General features: G+C 39.7%; 1 protein-coding gene across 5 annotated transcripts in view; it reads left to right on the forward strand.

Moving 5' to 3' along the window:
- HELZ (helicase with zinc finger) overlaps nucleotides 1–22,902 on the forward strand; it is an 83,662-nt gene that overhangs the window by 53,389 nt on the left and 7,371 nt on the right. For all 5 annotated transcript variants that reach the window (XM_079323330.1, XM_079323331.1, XM_079323332.1 and 2 more), the window contains 12 exons: nucleotides 100–218; nucleotides 1,651–1,796; nucleotides 4,243–4,390; nucleotides 6,618–6,801; nucleotides 8,384–8,612; nucleotides 11,677–11,881; nucleotides 15,817–15,868; nucleotides 16,702–16,895; nucleotides 19,210–19,417; nucleotides 20,256–20,332; nucleotides 20,539–21,115; nucleotides 21,493–21,733. In XM_079323330.1, coding sequence (XP_079179456.1) covers nucleotides 100–218; nucleotides 1,651–1,796; nucleotides 4,243–4,390; nucleotides 6,618–6,801; nucleotides 8,384–8,612; nucleotides 11,677–11,881; nucleotides 15,817–15,868; nucleotides 16,702–16,895; nucleotides 19,210–19,417; nucleotides 20,256–20,332; nucleotides 20,539–21,115; nucleotides 21,493–21,733 — 2,380 coding nt within the window. The remainder of the gene's footprint in view (nucleotides 1–99; nucleotides 219–1,650; nucleotides 1,797–4,242; nucleotides 4,391–6,617; nucleotides 6,802–8,383; nucleotides 8,613–11,676; nucleotides 11,882–15,816; nucleotides 15,869–16,701; nucleotides 16,896–19,209; nucleotides 19,418–20,255; nucleotides 20,333–20,538; nucleotides 21,116–21,492; nucleotides 21,734–22,902) is intronic.

Below are 22,902 nucleotides of genomic sequence, written 5' to 3' on the forward strand. Positions count from 1 at the left end.
CAGAATACAGAATGTTAAGTCCAAGCTCTTGTTTTGTTATCAATATTAATTTTATCATATTTCAAGTTTCATTTATTTGATGATCTCTCTGTTTTACAGGATTTTTTACACACATTCTGTTAGATGAAGCTGCTCAAGCTATGGAGTGTGAAACCATTATGCCTCTAGCATTAGCTAATAAAAACACAAGAATTGTCTTGGCTGGAGACCATATGCAGGTAAGAGCTGTGCAAATTTTGAGTATGAAGTGCATATGGATAATGTTTGTATTTATCTATTTAAGTTATTTATCTGCACCAAATCATATAATAGATGGGGAAGCCAAGGAGAATTCCAGGTATGTTATTTCAGTAAGACATGAGGATATTTATTATAGTCAGGAGTTAATGACTAGTATTTCCTGTTGATTGTTAAAAGAATTCAAAAATGTGGGATTGAGAGAACTTTACATTTTTATCTGATCTGGTGAAGATTTGAACAAGTGAGAAATGGGAAACTGAAACTAGCCAGTGCTTTTATGTTTCTGCAGAGTGCCTGGGAGCTGCTTGGTTTGGAGAGTTTAAAACACTGATTCTGCCTGTCATTTTGCAGCCTGTAGGCATGAGAAAGCATGCTTGGAAAAGTCAGCTTTACTTGCTTTATTGATTTAGGCCAGATTTATTTGTTTTTATAAATTTGCCTTTAATTCTCTTTGCATCTCACAGTAGCAGTAGAATGGATGTTTGCTTTGGTACAGTAACAAACTCAGAATGGTGTTGCCATCCATGATTTAATACTACTGGATAATTTCAATGGTGTTAGTAATGCCAAGGACTGGGGTAGTGCTTTTTAAATACTGCTCTCAAAATGCTTTTCAAGAGCTTGGAATTCTTACTTCAGGCTTGATGTCATCAGCCCAGCTGGGTGGAGAAAGTCTTCCCTGGGCCTGTGTGGGTCTCAGGCTGCTCTATAGCTCAGGGTTTTATAGAAGATACTCTATCAGGTGTCCAGTATTTAAATTTCAAAAACATTTAGCTAACATTTAGCTGAAGTGAAACTCAGAATCTGAATTATATGAATTCAGAATGACAAAATAGATTGGGTTTAGTTCTACACTTGGAAGTTGTATCTTAAAAATCTCATTTTCATCATCTTTGATTTTATTTTTCCTGCTGTAATAGATGGTAGCTTTATTGTTAAACGAGCCCACTAGAAGTTTAGTATAACAGTAAATAGGTCACCAGGTTTTTGTTTTTTCAACAGCATTTCTTTTTAACTTTTTAAATGGTACTAAAATTTCTTTATTTTCTGATTTCTACTATTTGTGGTAATAACTTAATTGCAAAATTGGTTGTTAGAATAATGATGTAAAGTCATTCTAAACACAGTTTGGAGTGTTAAACTTAGATAGAAGGGCTCTTTGCATAGTTATTGAGTATTTTATTGTTCCTTTAAGGCCATGCTGGTCTCTTGTTACTTTTCTGGTAGGAAGGAGATTTCTGTGGAACAGCCATGGTCTGTGCCTTCCAACTCAGAATGAACGTGCAGTTAAAGGGAGGTTTCATTTTTGGTTTGATACAAAAACAATGCAAATACCTAAATGTTGGGAGCGTGAAATTCCGAGTCCACCCATTTAGTTACATTTTCTTTGTGTGTGTGTGTCTATTACAGCTCAGTCCTTTTGTCTACAGTGAATTTGCCAGGGAGAGAAACCTTCATGTTTCCTTGCTCGACCGGCTCTACGAGCACTACCCTGCAGAATTCCCGTGCAGGATCCTGCTGTGTGAGAACTATCGCTCCCATGAAGCAATCATCAAGTAGGTGTGAACTTTTTCACTGTATCATGTGCTCCTTCTGACTGCTGACAGTGAACAAAAGAGCCAAGCACAGGCTGAAGTGTTTGAAATCTTACTTGTTTCAAAGTTAATGAGTGATTTTGTGTCGTGGTTTGGTCTCCTAGAGCAGCTGCCAAGGCTGTGGGACCGACCCCTTGTTCAGGTGGGGATGCTTTGGCTGCTTGCACATTAAACCAAAGAAGAGCCAACTTTCCCTTTTTAACCACCCAGCAGTCTATGATAAGGCTCTGTGCTTCTTTGAACCATTTCAGAATTTTAGATTTTCTGGGCTGGATTATCTTGGAATGGTAAGCTGTGGGCAATGTAAGGAACATATGGATATGCAACTGTGAATGGAAAAAATAGGTCAAATTTGGAACATGTTTCTTTACTGTTGACATCTTTTATTACTTCTTTCAAGACACATTAATCAGTGGGTTTGCATTTTTATGCTATGATAAACTAATGGCTGCCAGTGTAATAAGCTCATCCATGAGCTGGGCTGGAAAGAATAAGTGCAATCATGGGGAAAAATGCTAAAGTTTAAATCCTGGCTCAAATATGTACTGAGGAATATTATGTTGGTATCCAGTCATACTAATTAGGTTATCACTGTGTTCAAAGCAAAAGCAGAAATATTTAAGTGCTCTGGGGAATCAAAAGTGAGAATGTAAAATATTTTTTTACATAGCTTGATCTATCTTCGTTTTATGGACTTTGTAATTATAGGCTGAGTGCTGCTAGATTTTTTTAGCCATGTTTTGAGTTTCTGAGTTTGAAATGAGTGAACATCTGTAAAGGAAGGGATCATTTCAGCTTTTCTTTAGAGATCACTTCCATGTCATTTGCCTCAGAAAGATCATCAAAATTCACTTCAGCAGATGGGGTTCAGACAGGGAGTTCAAAGAAAGATCCACTGTGTTGAGCACTGAGGTGAGGATGCAGAAACACCACTGACACTGGTTGGTTCTCTGGTGAAAGTCCAGTGTGCCCAGTTCCACTGGGAAGTGTTGCTGTGTGAGGTGAAACCAGCTGAACACTCTCCTGGTGGTCCCTTTGGGAGATGTCTCAAGTCTCTTTTTTTGTGAAATGTGGAATTTCCCCTGGCAAATGGGACCATGACACTTAGGACACACATATAGGAAGATGAAGGGCTCATTAATCATCTCTACCTCACTGAAGCAGAGACACCATGAGAAATTGAAGAAAGAATGAGCCATTAGTTCAGCCTGGCTTTGGAGCTGTAATTGGAAAAAGCAGCCCCTACAGAAAAGTTTTGTTGATTAATCAGATTTCATTACTACAAGTTAATTTGCAGAAGAGATGGTTAGTTTTGCCCCCTGGCTGCTTTGGAGTGACTGCTGCATCCCAGCCCAGAGGGGAGCCCAGTGTTCTTCAGGGTTGTCCAGGGTAAGCCAGTTCAGTTCAGGGGTGGGCTGCAGTGCTTTGATGGGAATTTGGTAGCAGACAAGTTTCTGTGGCTTTTCCATGAGCAGCTGTGTCCATCTTAAGCTGCAATAGCTGGAAGCCTGGAAGAACTCAATGGACCCACCAGCTGCACAGTCTCCTCCTTGGTTGTCTTCATGTCAGGCTGTACTCAGGTTACTGCAGCCTCTGGGTGTTATTCAAAGAACATTAAGGTTAGAGGCTGAGCATTGAAAGGCAGATAATACCAAAATTCATTAATTACTGGAAGCAATGCATTAATTTAGCTGTAGTGTGCAATAGCATGCAGCATTTACAACACTCTGCAGTCTCTCCTTGCTGCCTTTTTGTCTTATTCCATTCAGTTTGCCTTTTTCCCCCTCTTACTTTTCACCACGAAGTAGTTCTTGCCTCATTTCTTTTTCACTCAGCCAGCTGCTGGAATGGCTGCTGCCAGCAGAGGAACTGTGTTCTGGTTGTGTTTCTGGTCTCTAGCAACATAGATCAGCCTGCAGTAGAAGTCACAGAAGAAAAGCTTGGTTGACAGCTGAATGCTTGGCCTGTGTCAGGCTCAGTGCACACAAAATCTGTAGTAAATTAATCTTCCAAGGTCAATAACTCTTAACTGGCATGAGCAAGCTCATTGTCCAACCTGGGGAATAACCAGACAGCAAGTGTTCTTTTTGCCCAGTTTCCTGCCATCAGAACTTCTGAGTGAAACATCAGTGAGAATGTTCATGATTTTGTTGAGCTTTAGATGAGAAGAAAAAACAGCCTTTGTAGAAAAAGTGTTGGAGAAGCATATTTTTAGTGCCTTCTGCTGTGTCTGTAGTAGGGAAATATCAGTTCAGAGAAATCATTTGAAGATGCTGAATAGTAATCAGTGGTTCTGTTTTCCTTATGAAGTATTTTGTGGTTGCATATTTCATCAGGGAGATTTGCATATTTTATCAGTGAGCTTATGTGTAGACTCCACATTTTACCCTGTTTTGCCTCGTTACAGTTACACATCTGAACTTTTCTATGAAGGCAAATTGATGGCAAGTGGAAAGCAGCCAGCACACAAAGATTTCTACCCTTTGACTTTCTTCACAGCACGTGGAGAAGATGTGCAAGAGAAAAATAGTACAGCTTTTTACAATAATGCAGAGGTAACTCTTCTTTGCTTTTACTGTTGATTGTTTTCTTAAGGCTCCACTCCCCCAAATTTACAGTGTGGGTGGAAGACATAGATTGTCCTCTACTAGGAGAGGGGAACATGGAGTTTGCTAAACATGATGTAATGAAAATTGCAATTGTAGTAAACATTTCCACTAATTTACCTTCTTTTTTTCTCTGCAAATTATAAGCTGCATCTGATTTTCCCAGGCTCATTCTTCAGGATGTCTTTCCTGATAATTTATGTGACATTCTGATAGATGTATCTTAGCAACTGAGAGTAACTGCAATTTGAAGTAAAACTTAGATTTCTTTGACTGTTGTAGAAATGTTCCCACTCAGATAAAAGTCCTCTGGAGTAACATTTCACATTTCCTTTAATATGTTTAGGATCAGTGTCTAACTGATAATGTGCAGATGAGATTCTTTTAGGTGAGAACTTATTCTCAATCTGTTTGTTTCACATAGGTTTATTGGTATTCTTCAAAAATTACTTTTCTTCTCATTCCTTCCCTTGTGTTTAAAAGAACCAAACAACCCAAACCCACAGAAACAAACACATGCAGCAGCACCCACCTCCCACCTTCTGCCTCAATAACATTTTTCATAGTGGAAGATGCCTTTTTCCAGTCACCTCCAGTTAGAGGAGGGAGAGAAAATCTAAGAAATAGCAATAATTTTCATAGGCTTAGGAGGGATTTCTGGTTAGTGCTTGTTCTGAAGCACTGCAGAGCTGCCTGTTTCTCCTTGTTGATCATACTGGGGTTCATCTCTGCACAATTTGATACCTGTTTGTTATTGTTGTGCTGTACTTGTTAAACATCCTTTGCTGTGTTAAAATATCTCCTTAAATAAGAAACTCCACTGACTTCTGAACACCTGACTGCTTTTATTAATCTACTTGGATTGCTTTGCCATTTAAAAAAAGTTGTAAAAGACCTAAAAATATCTTCAGTGGCCAAGTAACTGTCTAAAAACTGTGAGTCATTAATGGCCACAGGCAGAAATGAAGGACAACGTCTCCTTAAACACCAGCAGGAAAAAACTGAAATCAGATGATGAGGGAATTTTTTTCTGCTTGACTGTTAATGGATGTTTGCATTGGGGCATCTTGTGGTTCACTGATGCCTATATTAAGAATTATTCTGGGAAATACACTTTCCCTTGTAGGTCTTAATTTTAAAATTTCCTTATGTGGTATTAATTCTACATACATACCCAGAAGCTATATACTTTCAGAGAATCTTGCCAAAATACCTACAAAAGATCATTATTTTCATGCTATGGTTTTTATAAATATCAAAGTTTATTCTAATATCCTTTGTCAGTAAAGCTGGCTTATAAATGCAAGAATTGATGTCACAAAAACATTCAGGCCTTGCTTAAAAACAGTCCCATATTTTCACTGTCCTCTGAAATTGCCAAAAATAAACTATTTGTGACTTTTTAAGGATAAACGGATTTTTTTTCTTTAAGAGGCTGAGCTTGCATTCAGCATCATGAATTACCGTGCTTGAAATAGCTGGAGAAATACTTACTGAATGTAAATAAAAAAAAAAAAAAAAAGAAAAGAAACTTCTATAAAGTTATTCAGAAATGCCTTGTGTAGTGTTGAAATGAGCTGCTCTGGCAGGAGGTTACTTGGTGGCTGTTTCCTCACTGGAGGAGGTTGTTCAGGTTTTATTGCCCATTGGTCTTCTCAGATAACACATTTCATGACTTTTCACAACTAGCAGTTGATGCATAATCTGAAACTCCCAATGGTATCCTTTGGAATGGGAGGTGATTGTGCTCTGGTATACAGACTCTGTGTTTAGAGTTCCCAGACTCTAAGATGACGTGTATCAAATCCAGAGTAAAAATTAAATTTTATCTGATTAGACAGTGTATTTACTTACAGAAATAAGTTGAAGTATGGCAAGAAGGGTCCTAGTGCACATGACATTTTCATAAGAACCTAAGAATGAAAATTAAGATTATTAATGTAATTTTGAACTTTGTAATTTTAACTGTGGCTTGTGTGAGAAAATTTGCTTCAAGATTAAAAAGGCTGCTGTATAGTGAATACATTGTTTTAATCCAGGATATTCGAGTATCACTGCAGGATGCATTAGTATCACTGCTCGTGCAACACTGTGTCATGTAAGAGTTCCAGAGCCGTAAAGCTCAATTTGCCTTTTGGTGGGGAGTAACTTTTAATCACTCTGCTTTTGTCCCCAGGTGTTTGAGGTGGTGGAGCGAGTGGAGGAGCTGAGGAGGAAGTGGCCGGTGGCCTGGGGCAAGCTGGACGATGGCAGCATCGGGGTGGTGACCCCGTACGCTGACCAGGTGTTCCGCATCCGCGCCGAGCTGCGCAAGAAGCGCCTGTCCGACGTCAGCGTGGAGAGGGTGCTCAACGTGCAGGGTGAGCAGCAGGGCTGGCCCCACTGCAGGGGAAATGGGGCCACCATGACTGAGAGAAAAGCCTATTTGTGTCACAGCAGGTTTACATAACAGGATTTACGCTGGGGTTGATAATGGGTGAGCACTGTGTGGCAATCTTCCACTCTCTCCACCCCAATTGCATTATCTCTGCCACGAGGTCACCCCAAAGTGCTGGTGGGGACAGTCCAGGGGCTCTGTGGCTGCATGAATTCAGGATTGTAATGTGGTTTATCTCAGAGTGTCCTCACCCCTCCAAGACTCCTCTCACAGCCTTCCTGCTCCCTGCCCTTCAGATCCATCACTCCTGGATGCAGGAGTGGAGCGTGGGATGCAGGAGAAGTGCAATCCCATTGAACTGTGGTTGTGCCTTGGGGAGCTGCAGTTTGGAGACTTTTTTTGGGAAAGGAAGGCTGGAAAGACCATGAGATGTTTGTGCCATGCAGAGTTTTGGGTGCCAACTGTCCCCTGTGAGCATTGGAGGGACAGGCTGGGAAAGGGCTGGAGCCCAGTTTGCTCTGCAGCCTGAGATGGACAGAGCATGGGATGGTGGATGGAAAATCCTGGGTTTTACTGTGGGGCTTCCACTTGTGATGAATTTGGGAGACAGGACCTTAGAGGAGGTGTTAAGGTGAGGGCTGAGCCATGGGGAAATGGATCTGCTGCAGTAATAACTTCTAAAATTACCCTCTGATTTACTAAAATTACCCTAAAGCCATGGCAGCAAAAGGAGAGCTGTGGTACAGATGTTGCTTCAACATTGACTGTAAACTCGTGGATATGACATTTATCTTTCCTCAAAAAGATATCTTTATCTTTTCTCAGAATTAAGTTCAACCTTGCTTAAAAAACAAGTTGAGTGAGAATTGTGGAAACTGATAGATTTTAAATTTAATTTTAACATTTTCAACCAACTGATTTGTTTTAAAGTTCCAAATACAAAGGTAAATGAACTTTAGCCTCAGAATGTTTTACTGCTTTCTTTTCCATCTGTGGAATAAACTGCAAGGAGTCTAAAAATTTAGGTGTTTCTTCCTGAAATCACATTGATAGCAAGGATTTTGTGTAGGCATAGCCTGTTGCTAGGTTGCACTTCTAGTCAGTAATAAACAAAGGCAGATGATAAAGTAACTGAGTGACAGTGAGTGGTTTGCTCTGTTTTTTCATGGTGGATATTCATGTATTTGAGAAATTTAAAAATATGAATCAAGAATGTCTAGATTTTTTTTTAAGGTAGAATAAATAAATTCAAGATTTGTTATTGACTGATAGGCAATGATGTAAAAATAATTAACATTTTGGAAAGTTCAGAAGTGATTGATATCAAGGTGAAAAAGTAAGTTTTTTAAAGAGGAAATATTCTTGTAATGGAATATGCTATTTATAGTGCATCTTTTGAAATTTTTAAATCATATTATTCTTGCATAAAGCTCTTCATGTGAAGGGTAGCTAGGAGTTCAGAACATCTAGGTGTGAAATCTGGCTGGCAAGGGCAGTGATCTGGCTGTGGTATGAACAGAAATAGCAACAATTATCTCAGAGATGTTTTTTTTGTTTCATTTTAGGAAAACAGTTCAGAGTCTTGTTCCTCAGCACAGTACGAACACGGCACACATGCAAACATAAGCAAACTCCAATTAAAAGGAAAGAACAGTTACTGGAGGATTCAACAGAAGACTTGGATTATGGTTTTCTGTCTAATTACAAACTTCTCAACACTGCCATTACAAGAGCACAATCCTTGGTAGCTGTGGTGGGAGATCCTATTGCTTTATGTTCCATTGGAAGATGCAGGTACTTTCTCTGTGTTCCTTGGTTAATCAGGGTAAGGGTGCTGGAAAATGTGGTTTTCTGTGATGGTTGTCATCATGTGTAACAGGGAAAAATGTGAGATACCTACACCTGGCCATTGATAACCTGAATTTTCATCTATTTATAGTTGCTCAGATTTTCACTTGACAGTTGAACATGGTTCATTTTACTTTCTAGAAGGATTTTTTTATACCCATTACAATTCCACATATAAATAAAGGTAATGCGTAATTTGGAGTTTAAAATTGTGATGTAACATATTTGAATATTATAGCAGTTGTAGTTTGGTAGAAGACTTGAAAAACATTATTTATGTTTTGATAGGTCTAAATGACACTAGGAAAAAAAATTGTTAAGATGAGTGAATTGACATTTTTAGACCTAAATGAAGAAATGTGAAAAATGCTGAGATATGTAAACACTTACGTTCAAGGTTCCAAGGTTCTTGTTCTTCAAAGGGTTTTTTCTATGGAAGAGCTCTCAAGTTTTGAGATGATCAGAGATAAACCCTGCAGCTTATTCTCAAAGAGAGGAAACAGTGCCCTGACTACATTATTAAAATAAAGCTAAAAATACATGTTAGTTGTTATATCTATGTTGTGTTCTACTTTCCTGAGCAATGCTGCTTCTACTGTATTGAAAAGGGATGTGGATTTCAAAGATTAGAGTTGAAAAAGCCAAATGGAACTCAAACCTTTGTTTACTGTATTTATGAAATGTAACCTGAATTTCACCACTTCCCTGCTGGGGCTATGTCAGGAGTATCTGTACATGAATGCAGTGATCTGCTTTAAATGGCTTCTAGCATCTTATTAATAGAGAAATAATTGTTTTGGATTTAGTTTACTTTTCCCTTTACCTGGTTGGGTTTTTAGGCTGGTTTATATAATGAGCTGATGAGAAGGAGCCCCTGTGACTCCTGAATGCTCCTTCAAAATATCTGAGATAGAGTGGGCAAAACTTAATAAAATAAAAATATAGGCTGTCACAGGGTAAATAAATTACTGTGCTGGCACTTAAGGATTGAGTTTGCATTGGAGACCAGCAGCTGTTTATAGACATAGAGCTGTTCCAAATTATAAAACTGAAAGATAATTAAGAACCAAGGACCACTGAAACTTTATTAAGATGTATCTTGAGCTTTCCCTTTAATACACCATTGTCTTGTTTCACTGAATAATTGAACATTCACTCTTTGAAAATAGTGCTGGAGGGGCTCAGGGAGGCTGCTGGGAAGATGGTTCTTTTTTAGTACAACAGGAGTAGAGGAGTCTGAAAGAAGTGGCATTTGGTTAGGAAAAACAGACCTCAAAAAAGTTTAGAGTGTACTTGAATTTTATAAATATTCTAAAACCTGTCAAAATGAGTCAAGACTGTAATGATAGTTGTAGAGAGCTTTGTGAAGCATGCCCAGGGTAATCATTACATTCCTGTGTGCTCCAACCAGACTCGACAGGGCTGTTTTGGCAAACACCCCCTGAAACTCCTGAGCACAGGGAGACAGAGCAGAGTTTTGTTCTCTGTTCTTAGACCCCAGAACAAGTGTTCCACGTGTAGAGAGACTGCTTGGGGCACTCTCAGCAAAAGTGGATGGTTCTCAGGGGATTTGTGGTACTTGGCAGTAGGTTTGGTGATTGAATTGATTAATCAGAGGGAATTCCATCATTAAAGCATTCCGGTGATGCATTTAATTTTTGGTTTTTAATTCTCATTTAAAACCTTGCAAGTGCTATTTGCCTTAGAGCAAAATGCAGAAAAAGGGCTAACTTGCATCCTGAATTCTAAAAGAGTGTTTCTAGCCTCTGTAAAATCACAACAGAAACGGGCTTTTAGGGAAAACTATTTTGAATTCTTAAAAACATCACTAGCATCACAGCGTTTTTGCAAGACAGACATTTGTTCTTTCTCACAAAGTCAGCTACTCAGCAAAATGTGACACTGCTGGTACAATTAATGTGCAGCAATCTCTCATTTTGCAGGTTTTGGGGAAGAACAGTGCTTGCTGATAGGCCAGACCTTATTACTGAAGGGTGAACAAGCAGGAGTTATAGTCAAGAGCACCTTTAATCTTGATATTTTTGAAAGAGACAGCTCAGTCAGGTTTGTTGTTTTTTTTTTAAAGTGACATCTTCAGACCTTAGTTAAATATCTTTTAAGCTTCAGTGACTTCATCCAAAATGTTCCTTTGAGGTTAAAAAAAATCATAAGTGTAAAATTTTGTGTAGATTCTGCTGTGGATGTTAACCAAAAAAAGAGCCTTTTTTTAATAAAGCAATGGAAAGCAGAAGACAGGAAGGAATGTTTTTTTTTATTACATGGTTTAAATAACCCCTCCATCTTCCAAAAAGTTGGGAACAGAATTTTCATAGACAAGTCATGCCTCATCTGATGGTTGTTTTCCTAACTCAAAAATACTTCTGTATATTATAGAAAATCGGACACGCACTAAAATTTATGGTTTTGTTTGTTTTCCACTAGAAGATCTCAAAGAATCTCTAGAAACTCCCAAAAATAGTAATTTCCATGTGCCTCTGAAGTGTTTCACAAGAGTGGTTTTGAGGGGATATCTCAAACCTGTTGTATTTGGGTTTTGTTAGCTTTGGTATTTGTTACGCTGAAGGATCTGCCTAAATTCAGAGAATGTTCTTGACATCTTCTGAGAACATTCTGAGAATCTGTGTAATTCCTGTGACTGCTTGAGCTTTGATAAATGCCTTAAATCACATACATTCCAGAATTTTAAGCATCGAGTTTGCTGGTTTTGGTTTTCTAGGAAAAAGTTCTGAGTTGGAGCTGTCCATGGCTTTAACATTCAATGTGGTCCCCAGCCAGGGCACATGGACAGAGCTGTGTGTCCACTTGGAATGGCTGGGGAGCTTTGCACTGTGCTGGGGCTCAGCTGCAGGGAGCAGGTTGAGGGTGGCTGGATTGGTGTGTAAAATGAGCACACACACAAAATAAGAGTCCCACAGTTATATTAAATCTGTTTCTATTTTAATAACAAGCACTGAGCCTTCCTCACTGTTTATAAAAATCATTTCCATAGGAAATTCTGGGAAAGGTTTATTGCCCTGTGCCACGAGAACGAAAGTCTTCATGGCATCACATTTGAGCAGATCAAAGCTCAGCTGGAAGCTCTGGAGTTGAAGAAAACCTACGTGTTGAACCCCCTGGCCCCCGAGTTCATCCCCCGAGCTCTGCGGCACCAGCACTCGGCCAATCCCACCAAGCAGCAGCAGTCACCTCCCAAGGTAAGGGGCTGCTGCTGATGCCTTCTGTCAGAAACTGCAAGGGAATGCAGAGAAATAACATGAAAGGTTTATGGAACAAGCTGTTTGTTTTAAAATTGCATCAGTGCAATCAGATATGAATGCAAATTCCAGAGGGATCCTCGGCATTTTCAAGTGAAAGCTCCAGATTTGTGTTATCATAAAGTTTTTAGCAATATAGCTGGAGGTTGTCCATGCCTTCTTTCCTTACTAAAACACACCTTGGCTCACACACTCTTGGCAGTTTTGTGGTGACCCTGGAGAACTTCAGCCATGAAAACTCAGGATTTACATAAACCAGATTAAACCCTCTGAGCAAGAGCCAGTCCCTGTCCCAAGCTGTGCTCTGCTGTAACCCAAGAAACAACAGGTTGATACAGACAGTGACAAGGAGTAAAAGAAGCCAACAAAGTAATAGCCAAAAGGGATTTGGTTTGGTTTAAAAATCACATTTAAAATTCAAGGACTTAAGTTATGTAAGATAATTTCTGATGTAATTAAAAATATGTTGTAAACTGGTTTATTGCATATATTAGCTCAGTGATAATGTCCTTCAGACATTATAATCTGTCAAGACCAGATTTCATTAGCATCAAGAGGGCAGAGAGATAAAATTACTCTGAGTGGTAATTTCATCAGCATTTTTTATAAAAGCAGGTGAACAAGTGATGAAAATCCTTAGGATGATACACTAAATTTTAGAGCTTTCTTGGGGGGGTGATATATTAGTAATGAATTCTATTTTAATAGTTCTTTGTAGTTTATCTCAAAATCATTTGGGTTGCAATTTAATTAAATTGTGTTTAGAGATGGAACTGAAATGCAGGTTGTCAGCTTTGTGATGAACTCAGTGTACAGGAAGGAAGAACTGCACTTATTTCCCATAGCTTTGCATTTTTGTTCCAGGCTGTATCATTGAAGTGAAATTTTTACAACAGGTTTTTTAATACAAAAAGGAAAGCCTTCCCTTTGGCAGTCCTTCTCAAAAGGGAGCTTGTAAGTGAGAACATTTGGTTTCTTCATCAAGATGCATGCATTACTTTCTGAAACAAACACCAGATTTCTAAAGCTTATAGTCATGTGTCAAAACACTGGGCTTACAGAAAACCAGAAATTACTAAATTGTCTTTAAAAGCAACTGCTTTACTCTCATTTTTCATGAACTCTTCAGTCTTTTCCTTAATAATAGAACATCATTATTAGTGCTTTTAGTTTCCTAAATAAAAAAAAAAAGTACTTCAAAATGCAGGTATAGTAAATTTAGGAAAAAAAGGGGGGTGAGTGTTAGGGAAAGTGAGAGTCTTGTATGTAGACAGCTCTGTTTATTTTGCTTTAGTTTGTTGGTAAACTAAGCCCTTGTGCTGTCAAACTGCCAGCACTCTATTTTCAGCTTAGGATCTGAAGTGCTTAAAGCACCTGTATCACAATTCTAAATAAAATCTTCCCTCTGAATGCCATTGACAGGTAGTGAGTGTGTGCAGTAACAGAGCAGTGAGCAAGTAATAATCAAATACTCTGAGAATACAGCTGGAATCAGGGATACATTTCCCTTTGCTCAAGTTTTAAAAGCAGATGGTTGGTTTTGTTTATTTTAGACATCCTAAGCACGGTATTTAACATTAAAATCTGAGGATTAAAACCTAGTGCTGGCATATTTTGTAGCAAAAAAATAAGAACAGTCTCCAGCACCATGTTTTGAGGTGAGTTTATGGACATTGAGTGAGTCAGGGCTTGTCTTTCACATGTGCTGAAAAGTGGTTTTGTACAAACAGCACTTCTTATTCAGCAGAATTGCTCCTGGGTTTATGTAGGGACATTAAAAACCTCCTTGCTGTTTAGATTTTAAAGAAGGAAAAATGTTTCAGTCTTGTCTGTGTGAGAGGCCAACAGGCAGCATGGAGCTGTGAGGGCAGTGCCTGCTCAGTGTTGGGGTGGCTTGGCCAGGCATGGGATGGGGGACAGACTTCATGGAAGGTGATGATGTGGAAAGGGAAAGTTTCCAGAACCCAGAGCTTCCCTTGGGGTAGTTCATGTACAGTGAATTAAGCTCTGAGTTTACAACTCTCCTGCCTCCCACTCACTGCCTGCCAGCTTCTGGTCTGGATTCAGGCACTTAAATCAGGGTGCATCATCATCATCCCAGGCATTTCCTGCAGTCAGTGAGGACCACAGGTCAGAGTAAATCTCTGGAGAACTCTCTCTACTCCCATTTGTTGACTCAAGGGGGATCCAAGGAAGGATGAGGCTGTTAACTGCCTGCAGTCACCCAGATCCTGGTCTGGGCTTCCTCTGAGAGCTTTTATGTAATGTGGATTTTTATATTCCAAAGGTGGAGCAAGTTTTTGGAGGAAACTGAATATATTTGTGCTCCAGTGTTGTCAGTCACCATCAGCTCTAGGGTAGGTTTAGGTGTTCTGGACATGGGTGGGGACATGAGCCTTGGTGTGAAAATATTTGAGAAATTGAGTAACAATTGAGTTCATAACAGAATATTATAAAATCGTTAAGCCTTCAAAACTGTGAAGAGAAAAAGATAAAAGAAAGGCAGCAACTCCCTTCCCCAGCTTCTTGGTGGCCCAGTTGGCTTTTATTTGCCAGTCTGATACAAGGACATACTGAAGCTCCCATTGAGCAGGACAACTCCTCTTACAAACTTACATCATGATTTTCTTACAAACTTATGTAATGATTTGGTGTTTCAGTTTGAAGAATATGGTGCCTATAAAATACAGATCTGATAGCTTAGAGCAGAGGTTTGTCAGACTTCTGTACGTGCAGCTTGCCTCTGACATTGGAACAGATACAGAAATGCTGTGTGCTGTCCATGAGTGATTAAGGCTGTAGCTCCTCCACGTTTTTAGATTGAATCTTTCTCTGTTGAATAAACAGGCTTCCTTTGTCTAAGTGCTGCAATGAAAAGCAATTATTATTTTATTTTTCCATAATTCATTTTTCAAATGAGAGGAAAATTTGGAGACCAGTTCTTTAATCTGGTTTATGCATGAGTCAACATTGTCAAACAACCTGTCTTTTTACCCTGACTAATTTGCTCAGAGTGCTGGAAAACTGCCTAGACTTATCTCCTGGGCAAGAGAAGTTTTGCAGCATCAAAGCGTTTTTAGATTTATTTTAAATTTGTGAACGTACTTAGGTCCAGATTAAGTAAAGTATTTCTGTGCTGCAAAGGACTTGAGAGCATACTGGCAATGGAATATGTGCTCACAGTTTATGAATATTAACTAATTAGTTAATGCTGCAAACTCATAAGAAAGTAGGAGGGATAAATCAAGTCTGTTAAAATCCTTTTCTAATCTACAATTCACCAAGAACAGTTTCCCCAGAGCACTGGGGTTCTTTACTCTCCTGTGTTGCACTTTTGGGGAGCAGTCACAGAGGAGCCACAGCTCAGAAGCTGATAAATGAGATGGGGCAGGGAGACAATGTCTCATGGGGCTGGGTGAGCCACTGAGTGAAACTGGGGGCAGCTCCTTTGTCTGCAGCATTCTTGAGCTGCAACCTGGAGCAGAAATGGATCATTCTTCCACTAAAGCTGCCATGGCAGAGGGGTACTGAGGGTTACACTGGTCCTGGGTGCTGCTCCTGAAAGATGGTGGGGAAAGAAACTCCAAACATCTGCTGTAACTCTCTTTGTATCTGAAAACAAGCCTTGGGTGAGAGTTTTCCCAGAGGGAGTTGTAATGACCCAGTGGTTAATTGGATTAGTGGTGTTTATGTCCAGTTTTGTGAATTCATAGTCAGGTAGTGGAACTGGGTGGTTGAATGTGTAAGAATAAACTATTGGGCTTACTTATTCAAACTCTGTTGTATGTTTAATTTTCATGTTCACTTGAAATAAAAACCTTTGGTTTGTGTAAGAATGTAAAGATCACTATTCCTGTTTTTTTTTTTCTTTAAAGGGCAAGGTCCATCATCATAACCAGAATGACCATTTCCCACCTGATGGAATTGGTGAGTGCTTCTGCAGAGTTCCTGGGGGAATTCCTGAGCCCAGTGAAGCTGACAGTAGTTTAATATACATTGAGTATCTGGTCTCTTCTCTGTTTGAAAGCCATTTACTTGTTGTTTGCATGTGGGAATCAGATCATAGACTGTTAAGTGGACATTTGATATTTCCAAGGCTCTCCCTTTATGGGTGTTGTGTGCAGTTACTCTGAAGCCTTAACACAAACACAGTTGTTAGCCTTTGAAAAATAGCTGTGTTTGAAATTCATCATGTACAACCCTGTACCAGGGTATTTGCACTATAAGGGTTTGGACATTATTTTCATGCACTGTTTTTTGAGGTACTTTGAAGTTAAATTGTGCTGTCATACAACCAGATATTACTGATCATACCTTTGCAAGGTAGCATGCAACAGCTGAATAATTTTGTTATTAATTTGGAAAAGCATTAGTTTAGAGCTTGTCTTCCCTGGTAAAGAAAGGAGGGTTATTTTAGTTTGTGATGCAGTGCTTAACAGCTGCTCTGACTGTCAGCATATTTAATTGATTTGGGACATTCTTTCATTAATGCACTTATCAGCTACCTGTTTCTATGTATCTCAAATCATATTTTCTGCCTCTTCAAATTTTTGAAATAGAATACAAGATTTGATTAATGCTTTCTCTTGGTGTATCAGACCTGTGCTGTTAGAGAGTTTCACACATACTTTATTATAGATAGATTCTATTAGGATAAAAAACCAAAGATATGGTCTTCATGGGTTTTTTTTTTTTTTGGTGTTTATTTCTTCTATTTTTTTGTATGTATATATATATTTTATTTTTATCTTTATTTTCAGTTCAGCCCAATGCTTCTGTTCTAATTGGAAATCCTATCCGAGCATATACTCCTCCCCCTCCTCCTCTGGGACCTCACCCCAATCTGGGGAAATCTCCAAGTCCTGTTCAAAGGATAGATCCACACACTGGGACAAGTATTCTATATGTACCTGCTGTCTATGGAGGAAATATGGTCATGTCTGTGCCTTTGCCTGTAAGAACTCATTTTCTCTTTCTCCCCCCTTCCCACCCCAGTTATTGCATGCACATAAATGTGTGGCACAATCAGATAGTGAATTTCTTGCAGGTTTTTTTTTCCAGCACTCCAGATCTGTGGGCTTTGTTGGCTTTAGGAGTGGCAGTGCAGAGGACCTGAAAGCTTTGCTCCCCCAGATAACTCCCAGCAGGATAAAAGCAATTTCATGTTCCTGTAACTTGGTGTGTTTTAGGCACACCAGTGGAATCTGTCTCATCTGACTTGAGACACCTGCCTCTGAATTATTTGCCTGGTTCAGTTCTTAATCATTGGAGAGACCTCAGTGATTCACAGCAAGTTTGTTTCTCTTTATTGGCATCACACAGCCTAAATTACAAGTTTTGGATGTCTGCAGTGCAAGGTGTCTGAAGTGAAGTGATAAGAAAAATAAGCATAATGGGATGTTTTTCCCTTCCAGAACCTCATAGTGAACCAGTTTCCTCTCCAATCCCTTCCCTTAATGACATTTGGGAACAGAATAAAGATCTCTAACCAGGTCTTTTAGGCTATATTTATGCATGGAATTTTGGATTACAAATAAAACTGTCCCACCAAAATTTACACACATTAAAGAAGCAGTCTCTGCTTTATTTTTACCCTTCACAGTCAACATATTCCAGGAGGAAAATGCAAAGAATGAGCAAAGGCTGCAGAAGCTGTGCAATAACTGGTCCTGAAGACCATGGCAAACCACAGAACCCACACATGCAAATGTGTTTAATTCCATTCATAATGCTAAATGTTGGAATATAGCTAATTTGGTTTCTTTCAATAATTATGAGTCCTCTGTTGTAAATTGGGTTATGGATGCTAAGTAGGGGACTTGCTGTAGTTTCAGTTTTGTGCCTTAGATCAGCTGGCAGCTTTAAATTGGTTTTCTTTGCTAGGCCAAGGAATTTTCCTTTTTCCAAGCTTACTAGAAATCTGCATTTGATGGGTAAATTTAAATGCAATGAGAAGGCCAGCAGCTGTATCTTTGCCATGCTTGCTCACATTACATTAATATCAAACCAAGGTAATTTAAAAGCTCTGTCTTATTGTTCCAAGGTTAATATATTTTTTATGTGTTTCCAATCAAGAGAAATGTATTAAAAACAAGTATTGTGAACTCACCTTCCCTGAGGAAGGATTTTTAAATAATTAAGTGGAAAGACTGAGGTACTAATGAGGCTGCTACTTTTGAAAAGTAGCTTGGAGATCATTTGGGGTTGTACAGATGCAATAGTAGCCTAAAGCTGAAGTTCAAAGTGCATGTTTCAAGGGCAAATAGTAATTTTAAAAAAGAATTGGATGAAAGTTGTTACTCTTGAAACAAGGAGGGACTGAAGTAAAATGTGTTTATGTTCATGGAAGATAAAATGATGTCTTTGTTTAATGCAGATTCCATACCCAAGGTAAAAGCTAGAGGAGGTTGTCTGCTGCCATCACTAAAGGATGCTTTGGCAGCTTGAGTGTTGGGAAGATTTTCCCTGCACTCTCTTCTTGTTCAGATATTTCCCTTCTTTTAATAAATTTCCTACAGGATGAGTTTGAATTCATTTGATACAGATCTGTCTTCCTTAGCATTCCTTTTAGGAATAAAATTGAAGCCATTGTAAAAAATCCTGACTTTTTACCTGCTTTCAGGAGGTGGATTTTCCTTTGACTGCAATACACGTGTCATGTAGCACAGACACTTTGGAGTGTCATTCCCTGTCACTGCTCACCTGTGGGCACTCTCTGGGTTCCACCAGTGGTCCTGGGAGCTTCACTGGGTGTCCTGTGGGTGCAGAGGTGGGCACAGCCCCTCCTGCTGTGGCCCAGAATCCCAGCACTGGGTGCTGCAAGGTCTGGTCCTCACCTTTGAGGTTCTCTCTCTGTCCCCCCCAAATTACAGCCCAATGTCTCACAGCTACCAGGAGAAAGGGCTTTGTACTTGCTTGAACTTTCCCCATTTCTGTTAATTAAAAAGCTACAGTTTGTCCATCAGTCTTTTCTCTCTGAACTTTGAAACCACTGAAACAAGAATGGGTTTTGATAGAAAAATGTTTGCCCAGGGTTCTCCTGGAAAATCTGTGCCCCTTGTTTTGCCTGCCCTTAGAGCTCTCCCCTCTCAGCAGCAGCTGTAGTTGTGTGTGTGTCAGATCAGCTGGTGCATGAAAAACTCCTGTCACTGACCTAATATCAGCATGCTCGTTATCACTGCCTTTAATTGAATGTACCTTAGCAGATCACATCTCTCTCTTTGCTTTATTTATTTTAATTTTTATTTTAATTTTTGTCTACCACACAGGTACCGTGGACGGGGTATCAGGGTAGGTTTGCAGTCGACCCCCGGCTCATCACTCACCAAGCAGCCATGGCATATAACATGAACCTGCTGCAGGCACACGGGCGAGGGTCTCCCATCCCCTATGGCCTGGGCCACCACTCCCCTGTTAGCATAGCCCAGCAGCAGCTCCCTCACCAGGACAAGGAGCAGCACGAGCAGACTCGGAATGGTCAGTGCTTGGAATGGCTCTGCAAACTGCTCTGCTCTGGGGGGAGTTTGTGCTTGAAACAGGGGCCTGTGGAAACAACATCCCTTCCCCTTTCCCCCTTCCCCCTTCCCCTTTCCCCTTTCCCCTTTCCCCTTTCCCCTTTTCCCTTTCCCCTTTTCCTTCTCCCTTTCCCCTTCCCCTTCCCCTTCCCCCTTCCCCTTTCCCCCTTCTCTTTTCTCCCTTCTCCCCTCCCCTTTCCCCTTTCCTCTTTCCCCTGTCCCCTTTCCCCTTTCCCCTTTCCCCTCTCCCCTTTCCCCTTTCCCCTTTCCCCTTTCCCCTTTCCCCTTTCCCCTTTCCCCTTTCCCCTTTCCCCTTTCCCCTTTCCCCTTTCCCCTGTCCCCTGTCCCCTGTCCCCTGTCCCCTTTCCCCTTCCCCTTCCCCTTCCCCTTCCCCTTCCCCTTTGCTTTCATTTCCCCCTTTGCCCTTTCCTCCCTAATCGAGCAATCCACAGACTGGGATAATAACCTGGGATTTGCTATTACAAATAGAATAACTGGGATATTGTGAGATTCAGGAGGAATGGGAGCTGGGGAGGGATGTTGAGGGTGTTATTGTTCCATTTCCCTTCCACAGTACTGCTGATGTTATTTGCAGTTAAGTTGGAAGGATTACTTAGTGGTGATTAATGGACAAAATGTGGAGATTAAAGGAAAAGTGTTATTTAGGTAGATAATACTAAATGTCTGTGGTGCTATAAATGCCATGCTAATAAGTCAATTTTCCTGTGTTTGGGGAAAGAAAAACCTCACAAAATAGTAATTTTTGTATTGAAATGAAATAATTTTGTAAATATCTTTAGGTAAAAGTGAAAACACTGCTGGACCTGAAATAAGTAAAATTCGAACACCTGAGAAGAAACCTCTGGAATCCAAGCAGGTGGGTTTCTCTTGTTTGGGTTTCTGGTTTGGTTGGTTTGTTTATTTTTTGGGATTTCAGTATTTTTATTTGTTTGCTATTTCATACCGTCTCTTAATGAGTTTAATCATTACATTTATTCATTCATTCATGTAATCAAACCGAAATATTTTTATTTCCGTTTTTTAAAACGCAAATTCTCAGAACTTTTTCCTCTCCCTTTGTAGGTTGATTTAGAAGCAAACCCTCAGCAGAGAAGCCCAGAGTCCCGTTCCAGTGCTGGTTACCCCAATGCTAAATTCCATCGCAAAGACAACCCCACCCCCAGGCAGCTGAACCTGCACCTGACCCCGCCCCACTCCCAGTTTGCGGTTCCCAGCCGCCACTTCCAGCACCTGCCCCAGGTCCCGAGGCAGCCCTACCCTCTGCAGCAGCAGCAGCAGCAGCAAAACCTCTTAAGTCAACAGCAAAATCACTTGCCTGAGCAGCCCAACCAAATGCCACCCCAGCAGAGCCAGGTAGTTCAGCAGCATAATCACTTGAATCAGCAGCCTCCGCCACCTTCGCAGCTTTCCCCTGCTTTCCAGGCAGGCCCCAGCCAGTCCTTTTTTAATAATCCCATTCCCCACCGACCACATTCTCCTGCTGTAGATGCTGTGATTTCAGAACAACACCCCCCACCTCTGTTACAAGAAGTCAATAATCCTTTGAGGCCTATTGCACAGCACAACCCAGTTCTGCCAACCCACTTGAACAACTTCATTGAAGAGAATCCATCAGGAATGCCCTTAGGGGACACTTTAGGTAGGTGACTTTTCTTTATTTAAATTCAGAGTGTGCAATTATAACTACATTGAAGTGAAAATGAAGGAGGTATTTACCTTTTTCAGGCATATTGCTCTGAATTGGGTTATTGTTGGGTTAGTTTCCATAAGTAATGTCATTGAGCATAATTTACTGCTTGAGGCATGTTTGAATATTCAGCACTTTATTAGAAGATTCATGTTTATATGATTTTCCATATGATTTAAATAACCAGGTTATGCACTGCAATGCAGTTAGTGTATAATAGACCCTGGAATAAACTGTATAAAAAATAATCTTTTTTTTTTTTTTTTCTGACATAAAGATCTTTAAAAAGGGGCATTAGATAAAATTTTTTTTTAAAACTATTTTTATAGATCGTATGCATGGAAATGTAGCTTTGGAAACAATAAGGCAGCAACAACAAGCCAGGTTACAGCAATGGAATGAACATAATGCCTATCTCAGTCAAGGCACTATTCCATATCAACACCATCACCATCCTCATCTACCACATCTTCCTCAGCAACCAATTGGATTACATCAACAGCAGCAAGTTAGGGCAAACTGGAAACTTGCCAGTAATACAGAAGATGAAACAGAGGCAACATATTCAAGGTATTTGTTTACTGAGTCATCAGACCTTGTGTAAAATTGAGCAGTGGGCATCTATCTGTAACACTGTGATCAAGTGCAAGGCACTTAAAGGTATTGCTTTTTGCTGCTGTTATTATGAAGGTTAAAATAGTTGGCAGGCTGACTTACAACTATGCTTTTATTATGTGTTATGCTTTATTCTGTTAGTATATTGGGTAGTAAAGCTGTAGTGGAAAAATATTTTTATGGAGCTTTTCAGGGCTATATTTATGGAATAAGGAATGGATAGAGAATAACAACCTTGTGTTTTTATGAAAAACGTGTCTGAGTGTAGTTAAGGCCTATTTAAGTTGTAAATTCTTCAGTTTGAAGTAGCAGTCTGAGATTTGTGTGCTTGAAAAGAAACAAAACAGCCCCTCCCTAAACACTGCTCCCAGTTGAAACCTAAATTTCTTCCTTTTCAAAAAGCCTTTGCTTTTAAAAGCAGATTTTAAGAAAAAAGCTTGTATTTGAGATGGAGCTTTAGGGGGCAAGAAAGGAAGCTGTTGAGCATCAACAGAAAAATGGTTCCAGTGGTCATCAACTTTAATCATATGTATTGTAAAGGCTGGATTTTTAAATTGCCTCTGTTTACTGTCATCTCCCACTATGCTTTCTTTTCCATCTGGTTTGTTACAGACATGGTAAAGCATCTAAATGCCCTCCTAGCTGACTCTTTGAAGTGCTGAATTGAATTGACCTTTTGAAAAAGTTTAGAAGTATATTGTGCAAGTGAGGAGAGTCCCTGATTGTTCTGGCTTTTGCCTTGAAAGGGGTTAAAATTTTCTTTAACTATGTGAACTTTTTACTTTGTGTAGTAAAGCAGGAAATCCTTACCTTTAGTTGTCTCTTAAGAGATAACAAAAAATTGATTCTTCTGACTGGAAAGGAAATCTCAAGAGTTATTAAAACTTTGAGATGATTCAGGTGGGTATTTCATCCAGTTAATCCTCCTGTGCCTAATTTCTGATTGCTCAGTCACATCCTTTGAAGTTAGGGTCAGTCAGTGCAAAGACGAGACTATTTAAATTCAGCGTTTTGTTCTCTGAGTTTTCTGCACCTCAAAAAGAGCGGGATTTCAGCAAAACTTTTTTTTGTTTGTTTGTTTGTTTGTTTCCTTTCTCTCTCTGTTCCCTGCTGCATCCCTTGTG

This window comes from Erithacus rubecula (assembly GCF_903797595.1).
Source record: "Erithacus rubecula genome assembly, chromosome: 20".
NCBI lineage: Eukaryota > Metazoa > Chordata > Aves > Passeriformes > Muscicapidae > Erithacus > Erithacus rubecula.